The 25,662-nt window shown below is 39.8% G+C and overlaps 2 protein-coding genes across 2 annotated transcripts; one reads left to right on the forward strand and one right to left on the reverse strand.

Moving 5' to 3' along the window:
• Positions 1–278: 278 nt before the first annotated feature.
• On the forward strand, positions 279–1,899 carry LOC131941696 (uncharacterized). The gene is made up of 2 exons (XM_059301119.1): positions 279–443; positions 925–1,899. Exon 2 carries the CDS (start codon positions 1,029–1,031, stop codon positions 1,863–1,865), a length of 837 nt encoding a protein of 278 aa, XP_059157102.1. The 5' UTR covers positions 279–443; positions 925–1,028; the 3' UTR covers positions 1,866–1,899.
• A 2,319-nt stretch (positions 1,900–4,218) lies between these two features.
• On the reverse strand, positions 4,219–22,904 carry LOC131941678 (arrestin domain-containing protein 17-like). Its single transcript, XM_059301089.1, has 8 exons — positions 22,889–22,904; positions 22,250–22,394; positions 21,371–21,479; positions 9,426–9,605; positions 8,667–8,768; positions 7,996–8,175; positions 5,754–5,925; positions 4,219–4,382 (listed from the first exon to the last, which is right to left on the reverse strand). Exons 1-8 carry the CDS (start codon positions 22,902–22,904, stop codon positions 4,219–4,221), a joined length of 1,068 nt encoding a protein of 355 aa, XP_059157072.1.
• Between the last annotated feature and the right edge of the window lie 2,758 nt (positions 22,905–25,662).

Below are 25,662 nucleotides of genomic sequence, written 5' to 3' on the forward strand. Positions count from 1 at the left end.
CCTAATACTCCTCTAATGGGCCTATTAAAAGGGGGGTATTTAGTTCCTTTTGTAAACGACACACTAACCCGAACTATCTCAGAAGTTTTGATGGTCACACACTGATTGATCGTTCACTAGCTTGACTGTACTACACGGGCTTTGAGAAATGACCTGGTCGCTACAGCTAGAGAAGAAAGTCACCTGACCGTGACACACTCAACACAAACAACGATAGGTGAGCTGTGTAACATTTTTTTGACTGAGCTATTTAAAAATTTCAACGTTAGCCTATTGATAAGGATGTTTAGGTTTGATCTCCCTGTTGAGCCTCGTCTCACCGAATGATTTACACATCAGGGTGGTTGACTGTTTGTGTGTGATGTTGGATTTGACTCAATTTACGTTAACACAAGTGTGACAAAGCTGAAACACATACCTTTGTCTTTATACCGTACTTGCAGGTAAATAAATGTATTGGCTATAATGTGCCCTTTGAATTTGATCGATTAGACTGAATTAACCTTAGTGTGGCTTTATTGTTATAAGTGCTGACTAATGGTTTTGCGCGATCTAATGCATATTACTAATGTATTGTTAGTTCATAGCATGTTTGTCCAGGATTAAAACAGCGCTAAATATTGTCTTACTTGAGTGGACGCACAATGATCTTGGCTCAATTACCTTTAAGCTTGTTTTAATTATTCGTTATGACGAAGCGAAATCTATGCGTAAACATTTTATAACAAAATGGGTGAGTCAATTTAAGATACAGATGAGTGCCCGGCATGCCCCCCCCCCCTTTCTGTAATCGAGACTATATTTTTAATCACAGAAGTGAACTGCATCTGCTAAAGAAGAGTTTAGATTGGCTGTAAACATAACTGTAATCTCTTACACTGTTAAATGTTAAAACTCTAACCTGTTTCATTCTTTTTTTTGCAGATATTCAGTTAGTGAATGCATGGCAGTGAACTCCAAGGGATTAAAAGTGCCTGTCAAAATAGTCTTCTGATCTAACAGATGTATCAAGTCTTGTCTGTGCGGCTATGAATTGTGACAATACTACTAACAGCGACCTTATTAAGACAGCGCAGAAAAGGAATTTGGAACTTTTTCTTTCGACAGCAACTGAATCACACGTACTGAAACCAGTTTCCTGCTTCACTGAATCGCCTCGCGTGAGTAAACCTGGTATAGTTCTCAAGGAAATTTCCATGCAGGTTCCTGTACACGCAGTGAAAAAGGAGACAGACATTGGGGACTCGTCGTTGATTGTCTTGAACAAAATGTCCGAAAGCGTTGAAAACACTGTCGCAGCAGAAAGCGAAACAAGAACTTGTAACGACGACGTCGGGGCAAACGATCTTCAGCAGGTGGCAGTAAAAAATAATTGTTCTTCTCTCGTCGCAGCATCGTCATGCCCCAGAAGAACCAAGGCCTCGTCGTATCGACCCTGTCAGCCCAGGACCTGTGAGGCGTCAGGGTGTTCTACCAGCGTCTGTATCGTGACGCCCGAGCCACGTCTTGGTGCCTGTTCCGGCAAAACGCGACGCGGATGCGGAACGAATAATACGTTCTCAAGGTGCAGCAGGTCAGCTGGTGCCAGCAACTCTGCTAATTCGGTAGCCATAGGAACCTGCGTCAAGGTCAAGGCGATTCAGGACAAGTATCGCCCTGCTGGTCAAAGCGAAGTCCAGCACTTTACGGCTATAGTCATGTACGAGTCTGATGACGGCCACTACAAGCTGGGCACCAGGAAGGGAATCCTGGGAAGAATGTTCTCGAGGGATGAGCTCATCTTCACGCCCAAGGTCGGGATGACCTTGAAGGACGTACCAGAGAGAACTGTATCAATGCTAGAGGCCAGCACAATGTCGTATTAGATCTTTATGTGGACATTGTTATATCAGATCTTTATGCGGACAATGTTGTATTAGATTTTTATGTGGACAATGTTATATCAGATCTTTATGTGGACAATGTTGTATTAGATCTTTATGTGGACAATGTTATATCAGATCTTTATGTGGACAATGTTGTATTAGATTTTTATGTGGACAATGTTATATCATATCTCTATGTGGACAGTGTTGTATTAGATCTTTATGTGGACAATGTTGTATTAGATTTTTATGTGGACAATGTTATATCAGATCTTTATGTGGACAATGTTGTATTAGATCTTTATGTGGACAATGTTGTATTAGATCTTTATGTGGACAATGTTATATCAGATCTTTATGTGGACAATGTTGTATTAGATTTTTATGTGGACAATGTTGTATTAGATTTTTATGTGGACAATGTTATATCAGATCTTTATGTGGACAATGTTGTATTAGATTTTTATGTGGACAATGTTGTATTAGATTTTTATGTGGACAATGTTGTATTAGATCTTTATGTGGACAATGTTGTATTAGATCTTTATGTGGACAATGTTGTATTAGATTTTTATGTGGACAATGTTGTATTAGATCTTTATGTGGACAATGTTGTATTAGATCTTTATGTGGACAATGTTGTATTAGATCTTTATGTGGACAATGTTATATCATATCTCTATGTGGACTATGTTGTACAAGATTTCTGTGATTGTTTAAGGCCAGCACAATGTCGAATTAGATGTTTATGTACACAATGTTGTACTAAATTTCTGTGATTGTTATAGGTCAGGAAACGCTCGTTAGATTTTTATGTGGATAATGTTATGTGAGATTTCTGTTTAAAGCCAGCACAATGACTCATTGTAACATTGTGTGGATAAAGTTGAATTATTTCTTTATTTCCTATTTTTGTTTTTGACAAAAGTGCTATACTTTTTATGGGTGCTATTAGTAACATTATGTAGCTTCAATTTCTCAGATTCGTAAATAATAGGTTAAACAAACAGTAAAAAAATAACTTAATATTTTAAATTTCATTCATCTTAAACATTAAAGCAAATTGTTTTGGCATCGCTATATAAAATAACAATCTTTATAAAGTGCTGCTATATTTTAAATACACGGTGAACGAAGTTATGCTTTCAAGATTAATTATAGCAACAGCCTTCACTTTTTATTTTTTTATGCACCGTTTATTTGTTGCATTTTTCAGTCTTTTCCCGATTTAAATTAAATTCCATGGTTCAAATAAACTGTTTGAATTTATTGTTTCGACTTGTAAATTTATTTTTCATACATCCATCAACACAGGTTCATATTATCATACTTGAAAACTATTCGGCTAGTTCTAAACTTGTGAATTGTTCTGGTGAATGGTTTCAATTAACGTTAAGTACTTTAATAGATGAAATTAAATAAAACAGCTTCAAATCTGAGTAAATTTAACTAAAGTTAAAGACAAAAATTAATTGGTGAGCTCGAAACACATAACTAATTTATTAAGAAACAAATCAAAGTAATTGGTATTAAGATCAATCAAATCTACTATTTACATATGATGTTGGTCGAGTTAGAGGGAGGTGGTGTTCAAACGAAATACATTGAACCTGTCACTCTTCATGAAGAACGGAACATAAAGCAGTAAAGTTGGTTTTCAATACTCGCAGCGACATGAGAAGTACTTTTTAGGTTGTCTTTTTTTTTAGAGACCTTCAGATTTACACACATTCAATTGTAATTAGGCTGTAGAGATACAACAGGTTTAAAAATAATGTACTTACACCACAATAACATGCCTTAATGGCTGTTAAAAAACTATTGTAGCATGTGGTATTATTTACGAATACTAAATAAAAATCGCCATTTTTGCTGATATTTCCATAAAGCACGGTGTAGGTTAAAACAAAATTCATGAACAATAACAAATGCAGATGATGAAAAAAGAAAATGATTTTTTTCACTGCAAAAAAACTACTCATACACTCTAAGCACGGCCAGGTTCAAATGCTCTTACATCAACGGTAAGGCTTGGTTAATGTCTATCAATGCCTAACCAAATTAATGAATTTTCTAATTCAACTAGAACAGTAAACAAAAAAAGCCGGGCATCTAACCTATTTACCTATCTCCCAAACATTTAGGAAATGTAAATAATTTATTATAATTATGATATATATAATGAAAAAGTAATTTTATGACAGATATTTTTACATCAAAAAATGAACCTCTTATTTGTAAAGCCTTTGTTATTTGATGTCACGCTTCAAAACTTTGCAAGATATCACAGGAGACAAATTAGAACTGTCGATATGTTCATCTTGTCACATGCATTGGGGCCACATTGTTGCTTTTACTCTAAGCAGCTGCCCAGAGAGGCACGTGCGAGTTGTGACCTGGGTGAGTAGAAAGCGTAGAGTGGCGTGAAGATGAGTTGACCGAGAGTGTGCTCTGTGTCGTCCTTGTCCTTGATGCTGACACGCCCAAACAACACGCACTCTTCGTAGCTTGGTTTACCTGCAACACACAACACATGCACTCAGTTCGTTGACGCCAGAAAATGCATAGTTATGGTTTCCAGAGCAAAAAAAATCTGACATGTGTTAGATTTTAACATGTGTGACACCGTGTTTTATATATATATATATATATATATATATTTATTTATTTATATATATATATATATATATATATATATATATATATATATATATATATATATATATATATATATATATATATATATATATATGTATATATATAATTCTCACACAGATAAAACAAACAGCGATGATATACTATATTCACATAGGTCAGAATACAGTTAAAATATAAAATATTCACATAGGACAGAACACAGCAAAGATATGGTATACACACATACGTCAGAACACAGTAAAGATATAAAATAGTCATATAGGTCAGAACACAGTTAAGATAAAAAATGTACACTAGAGCAAACGTTGGATTAGCGCCAAGATTAGAGAACTTGACGTGTCTTTTTCCCCCTTAAGCTCTAGCATAAATATCTACTACCGATACTCATCTGTGCTAAATGAATTTGCTATCAATTACAACTCTTATCGAGCAGCAAGTAGAAATTTAGGCAATCAGATGGCCTGAAGCTAGAAATCCCTTGTACTCAGGAAGTATCACATTTAATTTACACTCCTTAGTATAATAGCTATGCACTTTTTGGAACATAATGATAAACAGCTCCTAAAAATAATAAAAATTATGCTATAAAATTCAAGGCAGGCAGAGGCATCCATTGTATAAAGTATATAAATAAATAACATAATTCATAATCAATGTGACAACCAGAATTACTGCGACTGGTTACACGCGACTTATTGACGCCACCGATTAACAGCACCTTCCATCATCACTAGTATACATTCAATCTTATGGTAAGTACAGGGGCGTAGCGAGGGGGGGGGCGGGGGGTGCGGACCGCACCGGGTGACACCATTTAGGGGGGTGACACCAAGGCAAAAAATAGCAAAATATATAGAGAAAAACTCGAGGGGGGGGGGTGCAAATCGAAAGCTTGACGGGGGGGTGCAAATCGAAAACTCGAGGGGGGGGGGGGGTGCAAATCGAAAGCTTGAAGGGGGGTGCAAATCGAAAACTCGAGGGGGGGTGCAAATCGAAAACTCGAGGGGGGGGTGCAAATCGAAAATTTGAAAGTTTGTCCCTGGGAAGGGTCTCTATGCCTCTGGGGGGGTGACACCATTAAGTGCCGCACCGGGTGACACCCGACCTCGCTACGCCACTGGGTAAGTATATTCCTAATTTAACGGACCAGAAATTAAGTATATTTTTATTGGACCAGAATATAAGTATATTTTTAGTTTTATGGGACCAGAACTCAGTGGTGTTTCTTACCGTTGCTCTCGGCGTCTTTCTCTGCCGGTGGTGACGTGGCGTTAACGGTCTGGTAGTTGGTCAGGGCGCGGGTGGCGGTTATCTTGGCTGCCAGTGGGAGGGTTCCAATAATTATTTCATCTTCGTAGTCAACCTCGTCCCACGAGCACCGGGCATCGGATCCAACTCGGAACTGACATTTACCATAAGTAACAATGAAAAATTAATAAGCTGGGCTAAAATAGATGTTTAGCTTATGTAAAGTTATAATTAGCTAGCTTGCGTAAAATATTAATGAGTGAGTTTATGGTTATTAACCGAGTTGTGTTCTAATGTTTGGTATACAGACTAGGTTTTATTCTAATGTTGCTATATAAGAAGTTGTTATATTGTAGTGGTTGTTTTTTTTTTTAAATTAATAGTTTCCTTTTACCGGATATTTTGCGTTGCTACATAGGTCTACACTTTTCGTACACAAAACTATAACCTCCACCCACTATCATGTTTAGCAATCTGTACAGGGGCGATAACCCAGCTGAACGGGACCAATAATTCGCGATCTATTTAAGATTTGCTACGGCTCCCGAACTGACTTGATTATAATTAAATGATACGCCCTGACGCTAAATCTAATTTTCGTGTACAAATGATAATTCATTTCTTCTACTCAACAGCATAGTGTTTTTTTCATATTCTCTCGTGCGTCTATTTATAGATGACAGGCCTTTAAAACCTTTTTATTTTGTAAAATCTTGCATGGGCTGAGGGCTGATGAGGTGTGGAGGGGGGGGGGGGGTGGCGAGAGCTGGGGTGAGGAGGGAGGTCTGGCCATTGTTCGTGTAACAAAGAAGCTTCATCTCATAGATATCTTATAACAAAACTTCCAAGTTTCCTCAACTAGTTTTATGTTTCCTTTTCCCTAAGACTTGTGAGATTAGTATGTATATTTATTATTTGAAAAAACATATCTTGTGAGTAGTAAATGATATCCTTTTCACTAACGATATTTTAATTGGAATCGGTGTATAAAACATTTTATACCGTCTGCGCAAATGTACCTTTTCGCATTCGAGGTAAATGTCTAACGTAAGGGGTCGTACATAAATGTCGTCACACACGTAGGGGAAGGGGGGTCCGTAATTTTGTGACGGTGTTTGATGAGGGGGATGGGGGGGGGTTCAGATGGTGCGACGTCACACTTTTGTATTAGAAAAAAGCAATGTTAGAAAACTAATTTTAGACGTTATTTCGCGTTATAGAAAATAATAATAATTATTAATAATTTAATAAATTGTAATAGGAATCGATTATAAGACTCTATTTTGACAGAGTTCAGACAAGATTTTAGAAAAATATCGATGTTTTAAAAAGAATTCAACTGCAATTTTGAGGGGGGTTGTAGGCTGAAGTGTGACGTCATTTTAGGGGGGTCTGGGGTTTTGTGACGACGTGTGACGGAGGGGAGGGGGGGGGGAGGTAAAAATCGTCAAAAAAAGCGTGACGTCATTTATGGATGACCCCTAAAGCAAACGAAAGATAGTAATATTTGTAGCTTCATCTCTACCACTTGGACTCCCTATCCACTCACTAAACACTGCTATCCCACAGCCAACAGTGTATACACTATTTTTTTTTGTAAGCAGTGTTGTAGCACCAGTATTATTCTTTTAAATATTTCAAGAGCATATCTGGGCGATTTCATTAACCAAAAGACATTGACATCAATATGGGCGCCTTCAGTAACTTTCATTATTTTGTTATTTTGACTTACTGTCCCTAGATTATTTTAATTCTTTGTAGTAGATTTTGATTGAAAAAGATGTCACTGTCATGAAAATGTACCCAACCCCCCCACCCCCACTACAACCACCCGACTACGCCTTTACAAAAGTCTTTGAACCACTATTAAACGTCTCATAAAAACTATTAAACTTCGGTGTAGGAGTTTGGGTTAAAGCGACGTTTCCCAAGGCACAAACTGAAGTCGCTGGATAGGAGCCAAGTATAAGGTAATAAAATAACACGCTACTACCATAGTCGTGTGTTTAGTCAAGGCATTCATCTGATTGTCTAAGGTTTTGTGAAGGCGCGTTAATATTTATTCTACACTAATTCTAAAGAGAATACTTTGTACGCAGTGTTATGAGCAATTTTTAAAAATCGTTTTAGTAATTTGCATGAAATGTTTAAATGCGAAATGTACATTATTTTATTGACGCTAGACCGATGAAGCCACGGAATTTGTTCTGAAACTCGCGCTCACCTGTAAAAGATACTGCGATTTCATCAGCTTGCACCCTTTCAGGTGGGACGGGGGTAGTGGGGGGATCCTCATCTTGTCGTTCCATGTGAAGGTTTTGCCCCGCGGGATGTGTTCCTTGTAAACGGTGCTGACGACTTTTTTCTCCTGTTTAAATTTTCCCCCTGCCATGTAGGTAATATGCTGGTAGAAAACAAAGCAAGGTAAAATCGGTCAAATTAAAGACAAACACTGATCAAAGTAGAATAACTTTAACTGTTACTGCTTTTATTTTTATTACTAATTAATACAAATACTGGCTTGGGTTTTATGGCATTACATAGTTAAATTTTCTTTTAAGGACTTCACAAATAATTTCCGAAACACTTCATCTAGCCCTAACCTGGCGTCTAAGTCACAACCCCTAATTTATACGAGTTCTGAGTGGGTCATTAACCCCTAGCTTTTGTGGCATTAAGAAAGTTTAGAACATCGACTTCCTCTTTACGTTATAATCTCACATGTCCTAGTGTTGAATCTTTTGTTCTATAGAGTTCAACCAGTACACGACGTTGCATCACTACCAACAATACGTCAAACATACTAACATATATCCTTTTTTGTTAATATAAACTACTTTTTTAGCGGTTTGTTTTAATACTTTAAATCATAAAATGTCTTGGAGGATGCCTGACGTTGATGACGTTGCAGTTGCTTGACTTGAATGATGGCTGACGTAGTTTCTCACTAAGCTTGATGCCAGCATAAAAATGTTGTGTGCGAAGCCATGTTTTATCCTGTGTTTAAACCCAATATGTTGGCTTTATTATGTTTCTCCTTAACCTGGGTCTAGCTTGTATCTGACCTGTCTTGGTTTTTGTCTGTATCAGTCTCGTCTAAAACGTGGACGATATCACATAATCCAAGATGGTGCCAGTCTTGGATCAGTTTTCCACTGGGGCTGCCTAACAACTCATAAAAACGGTCTTTTGTTTCGTTTGCTTACCACAGTGGTTTACCTAGCAGGGCTGGATGGGGGTGGGGGTGGGGGAGGAACCAGGCAGGAGCGATAAACAGCACTTGAATCATGGGTGGTCGCACAGCCCCTCGTATATTTTGTAAGTTATCTCTAAACAGTCTTGTTTGATTGCTGCATTAACTCGATTTTTTTTAGGTTTTATTGTAAGAATAATATACATAGAAGCCGTAGAACGTTATTACGATTGCTTGGTGTAGATGTAGTAAAATAAATTGTTGTGGGTCAACATCCGTTGATACATGTAGTCGCCGCCTACAATAAAGTTGGAAGTCATTTACCATCTATTCAACTGCTAAATGACGTCACCTACCGTTCATTGGATTATTTAATTGCATAAGTGATTAACTACCACATTTATTACGTCGCATAGCATATACATTGGACGCAATAACCTACCAACGATCTAATAGCTCACCATTTTCAGCTTGACCTCCGCCCAGCACGTTGACCCGCTGTGGTTCTCTATCTGAGAACAGAGGCTGATCTCCGAACCCGGAACGAATCCCTTCCGGTTGGTGGTTATAGACCCGCTAAACCGCCCTGATGGCAGGCAGCAGCAGCCCGTTCTTAGCTCACCCCTGTACTGGATAGGCTCCTGCAAAAGTGGGAGAAATTTAACATAGCCAAAACCACATTCTACAATATTTTGAAACCATTATTAAGTCTTAAATACACATGAATGAGCTGTTGCGTTAACAAATAATTATTAACATCTAAGGAGAGGCACAAAGTAATGTTCTTAGCCTAGGTCAGCGCTCGGTAATTTCAGTTATCTAGACGATTGCGACTCTTTGATACAATTAATAACGCCGCCTTACAAAAAAACGTGACACAAATCCGCAAAAGAAACCATGTCTTTAAGATTTTCAATGTGTGCTTGAAAATTATTAGAACTTTATGGGCTGTTCTATAAATAAGAATTAGAATGGATAATTACTGGTAAAAGGGTGGCGACATTTGCCAGTTGAGTAAAATGTAAAACATCATCTGTTTCACATAGCTGTCTAGTGAATAAAGGTTTTGTTTTAAAATGCATTGCAATGCCGTATGTTATCAGTATTTTGTTTGGGGAATAGGGGAGGGGACAAATGTTTACAGCTAGACCAGGGGTCGGCAACCTTTTGAAGCAGTAGAGCCAAAAGTTACAATTTTCAAAATGTCCCTGGTTTTAAAGAGCCACTAACACTTTTTTATTTCAAATATTTTATTTTTTTTAATTAAGATTATTAGTATTTGTGCTGGAGAGCTGCAACTTGATATCAAAAGAGCCGCATGCGGCTCGCGAGCCGCAGGTTGCCGACCCCTGAGCTAGACTAGTTACGGTTTTCCCACTTAACGAACGAGAAGTGTTTATCGTTTATCTTTATTATCTTTCCTCAAACTCACTGGTTCTTTTAATAAGAGATACACATATTACAGGGCTGACGGTGCTGGTTTTTCTTATAACAGTAATCCCATAATTCAATGCGCAGCAGAGCGGATCATCTTTCTCTCCATCCTTCTCGCTAATTCCAGTTTAGATTTGCGTAACTTTCATTCTGTTTTGACCCCTACAAAATTACACATAGATCCTGTGCTTACGTGTTTTCACAATATAAGAATTCTCACCTATTTACATTCTTAAGAATCCTGCACTGGGCGCTCTTACAACAAAAAACCATGTAGTTTATTAGATTACCAGGATCAAAGCTACAATAATTATCCACACTATTCACGCGAGCGTTCTTGTCTCTAAGCCCTGATTGTGGTTTGGCAAAGCTGAAGTTACATGTAAAGAGCCCTTAACTTTTTACAGTCAGGGTTTGGCGAATTACCGTTCACCGGCTCGCCACTTATGCGAGTGCTTTGAATTCTTAAGAACATAATGGATGTCTGGGCAGTGGCGGAACTAGAAAAAAAAGGCCCCCCCCGCAGAATTTTTTTTGGGCCCCTATATATATATATATGTAACGAGCGAACAGTTACCCTGCTCGCAACGCCACATGTTACGAGACTATTTGCCTGTAGTGCCAAATGTAACGAGTTTAACCACTCATGCTACACAACATCGACTACAGTAGAAAGACTCGAAGATGCAGGTTCGCTATTGATCCTTTTATTACATGAATCAAGAAATGCTTCAATATAACACAATGAATCAACAGGAATGCTTCACAATAATAGTCTGAATCAACTGACCCCTAACAGTCCTCACTAGGCTTCATATAACTGAATCCACATGTCTATTGTCCTTCTTAACACAATATAACCAACTTGATATGTCACACAGACTGACTGATCTAAAGCGAGCGATCGAAAAGGGAAGAGCTGCGAGTTCAGTCGTCCCCTCCTATTTATCCCTTGTATTCGTACTCGTCTTCGTACTTGTATTCCTCCGTAATCGATACTTGTACTCGATGTCTCCGACTACTAGTTGCGCAGTTCTAACGTACAGTCCGTTTAATAAACATCTGCATCCTATCAATCAAAGTTGACAGGCCGTCTGAATCCCCTCGTACCGTTTCCCAAAATAGCACGCGTTGGCTTTGAGATTGTTATCAGTCCGATCTAATAAGCCACCTGCTATCGGTTGCATCAGACTGTAATACTGCGTCTCGGCTTATCGTTCGTTATCAGATTTGTAACTAGTAGCTAGGCCTACCCTAGTTACATCCACCCCTGCCTTTTTTTGTGTGTTTTCAACCACAAACAACGCCTGGCAGGTGCACTCCTCCAAAGTCAATCGCACAATCGTAACAAATTTTATTGTTCCACTCACTGTCCACGTCGTCCCATTCGTATACGATTGACAGTTATACCTATTTCACATATCAACTGTGTCTATATCATCTTCCTGAGACACAAAACAGTTCTAGAATTCACATCCACCCTTTCCATTTGGTGTCTTCACCAGTTCACTTTTATAGCTTTTTTTTAACAGTCTGTTCTCATACCAGCGCGACCATGAAAGAATTGATGGTTGCTGACAAAAAAATTTCGTCTTCCTTCTGTTCCTCAAACTTCTCCGCGGACCACTTATCTGATGGTCTACTGTCTCTCTGCTTCTGGAAGGAACGGGATCCTCTTTGTTGCCGTTATCCTCCACTTGTGTATCGCGGTTGTTCTGTTGATGGTGATATGGTTCCGGGATGGGTATGTGAATTTCCGTTGTAACTTCCGGTTCCCTAATTGTCTTGGATTTCCTTGTGTGTAACTGCTCTTCTTGCCTATTCCAATATTTCTTTAATTGAGCAATGTTCGCCCACCGATCCGGTTTGGCGTGATCGATGGGTCTTATCTTAAAGGGGCCACCTGCTACTTTAGGCATCTCCACGACTTGCCATATCTCCTGTCCCCAGAGATCGTGGATTTTGTTTCTGCCTAACGGGTGGCTACGCAGTAATACCCTGTCATTCAGTTTGAGTGGCGGGTCCTTTGTCTGTACCGGCGGTTCCCTTCGCCGAGATTCATGTTCTAGTCTTTCCTGTACTACCCTGTACATTTCTCTAATTCTTCTCATATGTTCATTCACATATTCCAGTGCGGTGTATGAGCCAGTCATACTCTCCTTTTTTCCTAGGAACAAGTCAAGAGGGAGTCGAGCCTCCCGTCCGAACAGCAACATGTGTGGCGTAAAACCGGTTGTGGCATGGGGTGTGCAGTTGTATAGATATACCAACTCTGGGAGAAAATCAGGCCAACGTTTTTTCTGTTCAGGTTCTAGCGTACGCAGCAAATCATGCATGCTGCGGTTGAACCGTTCACACTGTCCGTTTCCTTTCGGATTAAATGTGGTTGTTCTAGATTTGTTGATCCCGTAGTGGCTGCACAGTTGGTTAATTACTTCTGACTCGAAAGCCCTTCCTTGGTCAGAGTGTAATTGTCTTGGTATGCCATATTTGATGAACCAATGTTCTATTAAGACCTTTGCCACTGTTTTGGCAGTCTGATCTCGTGTGGGCACCGCCACAGTCCATTTGGTGAAAACATCAGTCATTACCAACACATGTTCCGTCCCATCCGATGATTGCTCCAACGACGTAAAGTCCATAGCCACAATCTCTAGTGGTTTTGTCGCTAGTAGGTGTCCTGATGGCTGTCTCATTTTGACAACTGGCATTTTCGCATGCTGACACCTCACACAAGCCTCACAATGGCGTTTGACCTCCATTTCCATATTGGGCCAGTAACACCTCCGTCGTAAAATTTTGTGCGTCCTGTCCTGACCCTGGTGTCCTGCCCTGTCATGTGCCAACCTTAGCACTTCTTCTCGTAATTGTCCAGGCACCACCACCTGGTGTATTGTCCCATCAATTTGGTCATGAATTCTCCGCATGAGAACACCATCCTCTATACTGAGACGGTCCCACTGACTCAGTATTTTCTTTGTTTCTCGACCAAATTGTTCTCTTTCCCTTCTTCCTGGGAATTTTTGTTCCTGGACGTATTTCAATAGCGGTTGTAAGCCACTATCCGTTCTCTGGGCATCTCTTATCTTTTTGTGATTAAGGCAATTAAAATCACTACTGTCCATATGTCCGGGCTCTGTGGATATGTGCTCCACCCCGGTCTGTCCGTTTTGCATCACCTGCACCCCATGAGGGATATCTGTTGACGCTCTGACCTCACATATTCCTGTCAGCGTTTCTTCCTCATCACCCGGTCTCTCGTAAGGATTCCTTGATAAGGCGTCCGCATTGCCATTGGACCGCCCCGGGCGATATTTTATCTCCAGGTCAAAGAGTGCCAATTCTGCTGCCCATCTCTGTTCGATGGATCCCAACTTTGCTGTCTTTAGGTGACTCAGGGGGTTATTGTCAGTGTATACCACACATTTAGCACCTAATAAATAGTCCCTGAATTTTTCAGTCACAGCCCATTTTAATGTCAAAAGTTCTAGTTTCATGGCGCTGTAATTTGTCATGTTCTTCTCTGATCCCTTCAGAGCTCGACTGGCATACGCAATAACCCTGAAACCTTGCTTTTGTTGTTGTGATAGCACAGCTCCCAGACCTTTAGAGCTGGCGTCAATTTCTAGCCGAAATGGTTTGTCAAAGTCTGCGTATCCTAATATCGGCGCCTCTGTCAAAGCCTTTTTCAATAGCTTAAACGAGTTCAGGCATTCATCAGTCCATAATTCACCTATCCGGTGTGTTTTACCTTTCTTTTTCTCCTTACTGTGTTTCTTTGTCATTTTGTTTACCAAGTCATGCAATGGTGCGGCAATTTTTGCAAAACCAGGTACAAATTTTCTATAATAGGAAGCAAAACCCAAGAATGACCTGACCTCTACCGTAGTTGTTGGTTGTTTCCATTCTTTAACAGCTGCAATTTTATCTGGGTCAGTGGCGATGCCATCCGACGAAATCACATAACCCAAAAAATGTACCGATTTTAGACCAAAGCAGCATTTGTCTGGGTTCAGCTTTACTCCTATCTCCCTAAGACGGAGAAACACTTGTTCTAATCTTTTTAGATGGTCCTCCCAAGTTTTTGAGTAAACTAGAATATCATCCAAGTACACCAACATTATTTGAAATAGAAAGTCACTCATAGCACTCTGCATTACTCGCTGGAATGTAGCAGGTGCATTAGTCAAACCAAACGGCATACGGGTCCACTCGTACAGTCCCAGTGGAGAAATAAATGCCGTTTTATGTTGATCGTTGGGGTGCATGGCCACTTGGTGGTAGCCACTAGCCAAATCCAAGGTAGAAAAAAATCTTGCTCCCCCCAACGCATCAAGACATTCATCAATACGAGGCAAGGGGAATGCATCCCTTCTTGTGATATTGTTCAATTTCCGGTAATCACAACACAGTCTTATCTCCCCTGACTTCTTTTTTACCACTACTATCGGTGCCGCATACGGGCTTGTACTAGTTGTAATAATTCCCTTTTCTAGTAGATCATTCAGGTGTGCCTTCACCGCCGAGTAGTGACTCGGTGGTAATCTTCGATAAGGTTGCGCCACCGGCTTGTCTTGTAGTAAGGGTATCTGGTGTTTGATTACTTCCGTGTACCCCAAATCACCCTCATACGAGGCAAATATATCACTGTATTTATTCAGCAATTCATTTAGTTTTGGGTCCTCAGTTTCCGGGAATGTATATGATCGGCCATCCTCTTTCTTCACCTCGGCCGTCACATTGACCGACCTAATTGTTACTTCATTACTGCTGGTATTGCTCAGTTCGATGCACTGTGCCGACCTTTGTACCTCGACGTTCTGTGGTACTCCTACCAGAGTATTAGGCGGTATAAAAATTTCCTCATCCAAAACATTTGCTACCAACCCTTGAACTAGTCCGTTTTCCGCTGATGTGTATGTCCGCAGTAACACGACGCCTGCCCTCAGTGCGGCGCCACATGGTTCTATCATCACATCACCATTCACGCTTCTATCACCAATTTGTAATGTGATTGCCTTGACCGTGTTTGCCGGGACTGCTGTCCTTCCTCTGGTCTTGGCAAACCTGGCCAACCTGGGTCCCCGACCTGGTGTGGTCGATCCGACAATATTTGTAAGCAATTCTGGCAACTGGCCAAGAATATTCATGCCCAATAGGCAAGGTATATTTGACACATTTGTCTCTAGGTTGTGTTTCGTAACGAACACCCCAACCTGCTTCAACCTATGTCCCGACACCACGACATCCGCCAGAAAATAACCACAGTATGGAATGGTTAGTCCATTCGCTGCCGTCAGGCGCATGCACGTGTCAGACCTTAACCTATGGTCTTTTCCTTTCATCCATTTGGTGTAAAAATTTTCCGTGATTGTCGTCACCTGGGAGCCTGTATCCACAATTGCCTTCACCGCGATGTCCCCAATCGTAATCACCATTTCGGGACAGACTCCCATCATTTTGTTTCTTGGGCCATAACCTCGCCCCTCTGTAGCCTGGCCCTGCCTTACAGAGGACGACCGTTTCACCGGACAGTACCGTGCCATATGTCCGGGTTGTGAACAGGACAAGCAAATTGGTCGACCGTCGGCCGTCCATTGGAGTGATGGCTTGGCAGGACGCGGCCGTCCAACCCGTCTCTGTTTTGTCCCGTTCTTTTCCTGATTCTCAGCTGTTGACCTGCTTTCTAACCTCTCCAAACGTTGGTCAACCTTATCTAGGTGGGCCAACAGTTGAGCCATCATGGTCTCCATCGTGTCGGCCCCTGTGGGTGGGGATTGTCTCTGTTCAGGCACAGAGACTTTGTCCACCGAACAGTTCGATTGGTCCTCATCCTCGGACCTGCGGATCGCTGAGTTCCTGACCTGAAGGAAGGTCAACTGCGGGTCTTTGTGGACCTCCTCTTTCAACTCTCTTCTTAGGATCGGGGTTGCTAGCCCCTCGATGAAATGGTCCCTCAGTAGGCGCACATCAATGTCAGGTGTTTTGACCTTTACCGAATCAAAGGCCCTGTTCATCCGGTGTGAGTACTCCATCACACTCTCCGCCATTCTCTGCCTTAAGCCTACGAACCCTGCTAGCAGTTGCGATCCCGACCGTCTCTCCCCAAAGGTCTCCATAATCAGATCCAGCACCTTATCCGGATCTGATTGGATGGTTTTATCATGGCATTTGACCTCTGCCCTAACCGTCTCTCCTATACTGCCCATCAGCAGTCTTAATCTGTCCTCTGGTGACATGCCTCTCGAGGCCCAGGCCGCTTTGACCTCTTCACTGAACCTGTTGGTTAAAGTTGGATCACCGTCCCCGTAAAATTTGTTAATGTGGGACTCTCTGGGTAGGACCACTATATGGGTCTGCTTCTCGTCCAGAGTAGACATTGTATTCCGTAAGTAAAACAAAAGAGTTCTTTCTTACCGTGTGTGTATGAAAAAAATTTTCCTCGTTCCTCAATTTTCACAGTTCCTGAATGTCCGAATTCACACACACACTAAACACAGTTATGCACAAGGTTGACTATGGGTGCCTAAAGCGGCAAGTCTAGTTGAATTCATCCTGTCCGACGACGCCAATTGTAACGAGCGAACAGTTACCCTGCTCGCAACGCCACATGTTACGAGACTATTTGCCTGTAGTGCCAAATGTAACGAGTTTAACCACTCATGCTACACAACATCGACTACAGTAGAAAGACTCGAAGATGCAGGTTCGCTATTGATCCTTTTATTACATGAATCAAGAAATGCTTCAATATAACACAATGAATCAACAGGAATGCTTCACAATAATAGTCTGAATCAACTGACCCCTAACAGTCCTCACTAGGCTTCATATAACTGAATCCACATGTCTATTGTCCTTCTTAACACAATATAACCAACTTGATATGTCACACAGACTGACTGATCTAAAGCGAGCGATCGAAAAGGGAAGAGCTGCGAGTTCAGTCGTCCCCTCCTATTTATCCCTTGTATTCGTACTCGTCTTCGTACTTGTATTCCTCCGTAATCGATACTTGTACTCGATGTCTCCGACTACTAGTTGCGCAGTTCTAACGTACAGTCCGTTTAATAAACATCTGCATCCTATCAATCAAAGTTGACAGGCCGTCTGAATCCCCTCGTACCGTTTCCCAAAATAGCACGCGTTGGCTTTGAGATTGTTATCAGTCCGATCTAATAAGCCACCTGCTATCGGTTGCATCAGACTGTAATACTGCGTCTCGGCTTATCGTTCGTTATCAGATTTGTAACTAGTAGCTAGGCCTACCCTAGTTACATATATATATATATATATATATATATATATATATATATATATATATATATATATATAGATATATATATATATATATATATATATATATATATATATATATATATATATATATATATATATATATATATATATATAGATATAGATATATATATATATATATATATATACATATATATATATATGGAAAACAAAGGTCGCACTAAATTTTAAAAGAAAAATGTATCCGGTACCCGAATAAATCAGAGGTTTTCCAACACACGAGCTGGCCCCATTCAGTTTTCCATGTGAGAAGCACGGACTCTCTAAATCTAGTACAACACTCCAAACTGACGCCGGTTTTTATGAGGCTTTCATCAAAACGTTACCAACCGTGTGCCCTGTTTTCCAGAAGTTGAATTAAATGTTTCTTGGATCTTAGGGCGCGGGTTTCTCCACACTACCAACTAGACACGCCAAGGCATGCTGTAAGTCCTTCGGCGACGACCCAGGTGTCAGGGGAGTCACGGGGCTCTTGGAGCTACCGGTTACATTACTGCACGGGTGATGGGTGCAACACATTGTTTCTTCCGGCAGAGCTCCCCCTCCCCCACCCCTCCTCCGAAAACAGTCTACCTAGGAAGAAACATTGGTGCGACACCTAATTAGATTTAGTCATCGAGTGTTGTAGCGAGACTTATTCCTAGTGTTGTGGGAACTTTTAAACGACTGTCTGTGGGGGGCCAACTTGCTCATATGTGATGCGCTCAGGATGACACTGACGCCGGTTGTATTCAAGTAGTAACCTCATCCGTTTATGCAGGATCACGGGGCGCTAAATCACATATTTCCGTTAGGAGTCCCCACTCCAATATGTACAAATGTTAGGCCTATGACAGAAACTTTTGCGGGGCTGTACTCAACAGCTTCCCAAGTTTTCATGGCGATTGGGTGAATGATGCAGTAATGCAAAATAGACAGAAAAATGTTTTTCACATGTACAACTGTATGTGGCCAGGTCACGCGTTGGATAACCTTCTGATTTAGGGGAGGGGGGGGATTAACAAAAAGCCAGACCCTCACACACCCCCACCTCAATGACGTCATTTATAAATAGTAATTGACTATTAATAATGTTCAATTAATTCTAAACGTAATTAATTTCTAAATAATTATATAAAAATAATCTTACCTGCCCTGTTTTGTGAATTAGATGTGCCTAATACTATGAAAGTAAATTAGTATCTGTTGACTAGATCTAGATCTAGATCTAGTGCTGTCTAGTGTCTGACAAAATGTGCTGAAGTGTTGAATCGTACGGTTAGGAAGTAGTTCATAAACGATACATTTATCTCCTCGATACTTGTGAGGTTGAGAAAGAGGGGTGGGATAGGGGTCGGCTCGGGAAAAAAACTTGAAAGCGACATCAAAACGCCTTGATCTATGTACGTCAGCATCGCCCATTGTAAAACTTACTCAGGGGAGATTATTCCAAGTATAGACTTTAAAAGTTTACTATGATATTTCTCGTAAAAGCAAAAACAAGTAACCGTATATAAAACTGAAGTTTCTAGTATAGTATTATATTATTTTTTTATTATTTGTAGGATGCAAGATACAAATTCAACCACTATCACAAACACATTAACATTGAAAAATGTACAAAGGATTTCGGGTCCCTTACCAATGCCGCAAAGACGAAAGCCCACTTCATATGTAGCGGCTTTTCGTGCTATGGACTTTGTTGTTTTTTAAAAAGAATTTTGCCGACGACAGCGTGTGTTTGATTGTAGGGAAATAGAACTCGGCCTTGACAATGGTTAAAAAATACAACTATAAATAACTGTTTAAAATATGTAAAAAAAAATTCGACAATTTTTGAACCCCCTTTTTGGTCCCCATCCCCTGCCTAATCCGCGACAGTACACTTTGGAGGATCGGTTAAACAGTTACGTGTCCTCTATTTAGCTATTAAAGAGGTGGGGGGGCAACGAGTCAAAGAAGTCATTCAAATTTGAAGAGTTGCCTATATTTTACACTGTAGTTTGTGTAATGGATTTTATCTGTTGCGGAAGAGCGTGGTATAGTGACTGTAAAATAAAGATAATCGTACCGCAGCTAGTGTTTTTCTTTTACAAACCAAATATTAAGGCAAAAATGCACGAAAATTAAATTCAAAATTTAAAAAAATATTAATTTTGGTCAGCCGTGGGCCCCTAAACGGCCTGCCCCCCCCCCCCCCCGCGCATTGCGGGGTCTGGCGGGACTGTAGTTCCGTCGCTGTTCATCAGGTAAAGGAACAACTACTGACTAGTGTCTTTAACAAAATGTGCAGGAGTGGTCAGTTTACAGTTCAGTAGTTCATAGACGGTTCGTTAATCTATGCATTACATCTTATTGTAAGAGTAAGGGTGTGGTGAGGGGTAGAGGTGAGGGGTAGGGGTGAGAGGGGGCAGGGGAGAGAGTTGGGAAGGTTCATTGGAAGGGGACAAGAAAGCGCCGATGAACATCTACATCAATAGTGCCGACCAGTGTTTCTTCCAGACTTTTTTCTCCGGGGGGGCACTTGAAATCTTCGGGGGGCCGGTAAACTTTCTTCGGGGGGGCGGACACTGTTAAAAGTATATATTTTCTATATAAATTATATAAATTTCATTTCGTTCGGGGGGGCGGTAAAAAATTTTCGGGGGGGCTTCGCCCCCCCGAAGAGATGCCTGGAAGAAACTCTGGTGCCGACTTTTTCCGGTCGTCTAGAAGACCAGGATAGTCGCCGCAACATTTCCCCAGCCCGATTTCAAAGCGTGCCGGCACAGTCAAATTTTAGATGCTTCGCTGAAGGGAGATAACTTAAACTTTTACAAGTTTATTGATACAGTTGTTAAAGTAAAAATGAACGCAATTATAAATGTACGAGATCGAAATAAATAATTATATTTTTTGTAGAATTCAGGCCAGTAGTTTAAACACACAATCATAGATATGTATTTTAATAATGTAAACAATATAACAATGCTTTTTTGTTCTCCTAGTCGACGCCACTAAAAAGAACGGTAGGCTGCGTCTTTGAAGTTGACTTTATGTCTGGCGGTCTCTCGAGCTATAGTCTGTGCATTTTTATCAAAGACGTTTGCCGACTATCGTGTTTGTTTGTAACTGTAGAAGAAAGATAACTCGACCTCCACCTAATTTTTTTTTTTTAATTTTTTTTTTTAAATAATTTAGCCAGGATTTTTGGGCCCCCAATCGGTCTGGGCCCCCCCGCATTGCGGGGTCTGGCGGCACTGTAGTTCCGCCCCTGTGTCTGGGATTGCCTTGAAGGCTTTTGATTCCAGAAACTATTGGCGGATAATGCAAGTAGTCTTGGGTTACCGACAAGGTGAACCCATGCAATTAGCGCGTGGCCATTTTTTGTGTCAACATAGACGGTACTCATACCGGAACAGTGCCGGCATGGGGCGGTGTTTATAAATAAGTCTACACGTGAGTGGATGCCCGAGAAAAATAAATAGTTTACGCAGCACTGGATGTTTTCCAGTGACTTTGTTTAAAAGATGTAAGCTGCCTTTAAAATAAATAAGAGAATTTGTTTCCATGAAGCCTCTCGGTGGGGGTTTTGTTTATTTGAGAGATGTAATGTGAGGGCCGAGTGGGTTTATAAATGCTGTCGTAAACTCGTTCTTCATTATTTAAGCTGTGATAATTTTGTGTGTGAACTTACGGAGACTCCTGGTTCCTGGTTCAAATCCAGGTTGGGTATAATTGTAAACGCTCTTTTTGTATGATGGTCAAACTTCCATGGTTTGTCTATTGTTGCTTTGGCCCAATATCTGGCGAAAGATCATGCACTTTAGCCGTGAGTTATTGATAAAGCTCGAGGTTTTAGTCTTCAGTTAAGATCGTTTTAATCATTACTAATAATACTAAAATTTTTTTTATAGAATAATGATTTATATAGTATATTTAATTATGAGATAAAAATATATGTTAACAGAACCGTAATTTGTATGCTACATATGTTTACATTTAAAAGTATCCAAATCAAGTCAGTATAACTGGACAACATCTAATGGACAGAATCAACTGACAGGGCGACATGACTGAAATGGAGATAGGACTGGCCAAGCGACACGTATGACGGGGAGAGGGGCGAGGGGGGGGGGGAGAGGGGGGGATGGACTAACAATACATGACTGCATGACTGACAGCGGAACAGGACTGAAATGACAGAGAGGACTGACATGACGAAACGACTTAAATGACTGACTAGGCGACATGACGGTCATGATTGACGGTATGACGGTAGGACTGACAAGATGACACAACTGACAAGGCAACAGGACTGATAGGACGATATGACTGACTGTGACAGGACTGGCAGGGCGAGAGGACAGACCGAGTGAAAGAACTGACAGGGTGATATGACTGACAAGTTGAAAGAACTGACAGGGTGATATGACTGACAAGTTGAAAGAACTGACAGGATGACAAAACTGGCATGTCCATAGGACTGAGATATTCTAATGATGAAGGTAATTATTTCAAATGATGTTATTGTAGATACCTTCGAATGAAAAAGTTCTATTGTTTCAACACTCACCTTATGTAGCCATAGGCGCCTTCAAATGATGGAGGTAGATCGTTGGGTAGCTGAAGCTGGAAAGGAAATGTGTGCTGCCCCGCTCCAAGGATTCTCGACTCTTCTTGGGATTCATCTAAGGGAGTATTTAAAACTATGGGATTATCTAAGGGAGTATTTAAAACTAGGGGATTATCTAAGGGAGTATTTACAACTATGGGATTATCTAAGGGAGTATTTAAAACTATGGGATACATCGTAAGGAATGCTGACAACTATATGATTCTATAGTTACAAATATTGAATGTAGAGGGATATTTTTCGAGCTGAAGGATTAAACTATGAAAACATTGGAATGAAAAACAACAGTTTGAGCTATGAGATAACTATTCAAGATTCAATGGTAAAGAGGTTAGTTGATGTTTAAGATGTATATAAATAGATTTATAGGAGATTTATGAAAAGAACGATAGTTGGCATTCATATTGGAATTTTTTTTCAAGTGTGCTCCAAAGTTACAAAAATGCTAATATATGAACACTTGTATATGCCTTTATATATGCATTGAATTCAAGAAATTAAAATGCCTTTATATAAATCGTGGGTTGCTATTTGGTGTAGAGCCTATTGAAAAAAACAATTGGGAATTCGTGGGCCAACCTCTAAATATAAACATGGCTACAAAAAATTGTATTAGTATACTTCACTTACAGAGATATGTAATTATAAATAAATAAACCTTTCACAAATATAGCAAAAAATAAATTTTTATATTCATTTGCTATTGAATATAATAAGAAAGATATCTTGAGTATTCCCTACATCATCAATTACAATTTTAGAAATGTCGCAAATTATATTATATATTAATAATTTTTCTGGTAAAATGTTGCTATATTTACTGGTTAAACATTGATAGTTCGCTGGTTAAATATTGGCTTGTGGGTTAAACGTTGGTAAATCTCAGGGCGCAGTTTTAGTATATTTAAACCTCGCCCCTTTCGTCACAGATACTCCTAACCCCCCCCCCCCCCCCACACACACACACAACACAGATAAATATGACTTTTTATAGTTACACGCACATACACACAATTAAATAATCAAACAATAACAAAACAAAAAAACTAACTAGCTGCTCATTTATTATTTTACAATTCTTCATCAGATTTCTGGACCCCCCTCCCCCTCATTCCATCTCATTACTCAGAATGATTGTGTGGTTGTATTGCAGAGACAGTCAAAAATAGAATGACTGTATGGTGTAATATTCTATAAGTCGATGATTTAAATCATATATCTGTTAAATGTGTAGGCTGTCTACTGTCAAGTTGAAGTTTAGTTAAGTAACTGGTATCTGGAATGTTCTTCCTACCAGTCAGTATCCGACAATGGACTCTTCTAAAAATGTTTGGTGGCTAGGAGTCTTGCATCTACAAGTGTCCGACAATAGACTTCTGAAAATAGGTGTGTTAGGTTGTTAATAGTATTGGCACATTAGCTTTCTTGTTAGGGAGGGAAATTTTGTTACGGCTATTATTGTACTTGGGTTAGAGTTTTGGTTAGCGACTTAGCGTGTATACCTAGCAACGTATATTAGTATTTAATTTAATACCTGTGTCCAGTCAAAAGCACTTAAGGAAAAAACGAAACTATAAGGAGGTATATATTGACTACTTAATTTTTATGTTTAATATTTATTATTTTTCAAACGTTTGTAACATTGGTAACAGCACAGTTATGAAATATGAAATTTCGACATCGGTTTTTGCTCAACACAAAATGTGATTAAAGAGCCAACACCGTCAATACCCAGGATATTTACGACAACAAAAGCCAGCACATGTCCTGAGTTGAGAGCGGTGAATGCCAAAGGTTATATGGAAGAAACGTTCTTTGACAAAACAATACACGAGGGAGATTTACTATTATATCGATGGAAAACAACATTACCGAGGAGAAAACCAACCACTAGTGTTCCAGCTTTTTGCACCATTACAGTATTAAGCCCCGTATGTGAGATAGTAAAAACAACGATAATATTAATTTGATGGCAGCTCCTGAAGTGCAAACCTTCACTAAGCGCAACAATTGAAAATTTTGCTGGAACAAAACACATTCTATTTTTAAACTGCACTTGTATTTTTTAATTTCTCGTATATACGAAGTATAGAGAAAGTATTGTAATCGTGCACAAAAATCACTTGAAATTTTAACAATTTTCACCGTATTACACCTCAGTCCTTCATCACATCCAAACTATAGAGGACTTATTTTAATCGGGCAAAAATTATCAATCCAGATTTATCAAAATTAAGAGGTTTTATGCGTAATCCAGTCTGAAAAACTGGGCTTTGCAATTCTGTCCGTATGTCTGTGTGTCCGTCTGTCCGTGTGTAAACACGATAACATGAGTACCGTTACAGCTAGGTTGATGAAATTTCATATATAAGTATTTTATCAAAATCGTAGATCCGTATCAACTTTTGAGCAATTTCCGATAACCGGAAGTGGTACTTTTTTTACTTTGAATTTTTCAAAAGCCTATAACTTGAGTACTATTTCAGATAGATAAATGAAATTTCACATCTAAGTATAAAATCTAATTCTCTACCTTCTGTCAAATTTTGAGTAATTTCCGTTGCCCGGAAGTACTAATTTATGCTACTTCCGATTTCTCAAAAAACTAATGTAAATTTTTAAAGTACTAATAATATTGCGCACTATTATGCACTTTTTTATTTGGCGTTCACTTGGTGTGCAATCTTTTGTCTACGCGATTTTATTCTATTTTTAAAACTTTAAGTATTTAAAATGGATTAAAAATCATGTCTATAGCCCGAGTTCCCATCCCCTGGTATTTTATATAAGAATATTCGAGAAAGTTTAGGGGAGATCACTCCCGGTTTATTTAAACAATATAATAATCATTCATTAAAAGTAATACAATGCTTTTCTTGATTCTGTTTTGTTTTTTAAAGCGAACTATTCATGTCGTGGCCTAATGGTAGAGAGCTAGACTACTAACCCGAGTGTCTCTCGAGTACGAATCCGGGTTCTAATGACAAGGTCTCTGAAGCAGATGAACTCTACTTCACCAGCCCCATGTGTCTTGGACACTAGCAGGAAATGACGAAGGGTATTTGTCCTTTGGGTGAGGGGGTGTGGCCAGGAGATTTTATCCAGAAAATTCTGCCGGTGGTGTTTACTACAAATAACCTAACACCCCTTTTTAAAGAAAATTCCATTTTTGTCAAATTATCGGACACTGGTATTATCGTATAACAGACACGAATTGGTGTTTGTGATGGAATTCACAATAACATTAGCAAATTAAAAAAAGTTACTACTGTGCTATTAACCAAACAACTCCCTTTCCGAAGATCCCATTATTGGTGTAAAGAAAATTACAGGTATTGAAGTGTTTTACAGTC

This window comes from Physella acuta, unplaced genomic scaffold, assembly GCF_028476545.2.
Source record: "Physella acuta isolate Inbredline_101_S28 unplaced genomic scaffold, ASM2847654v3 ptg000369l, whole genome shotgun sequence".
NCBI lineage: Eukaryota > Metazoa > Mollusca > Gastropoda > Physidae > Physella > Physella acuta.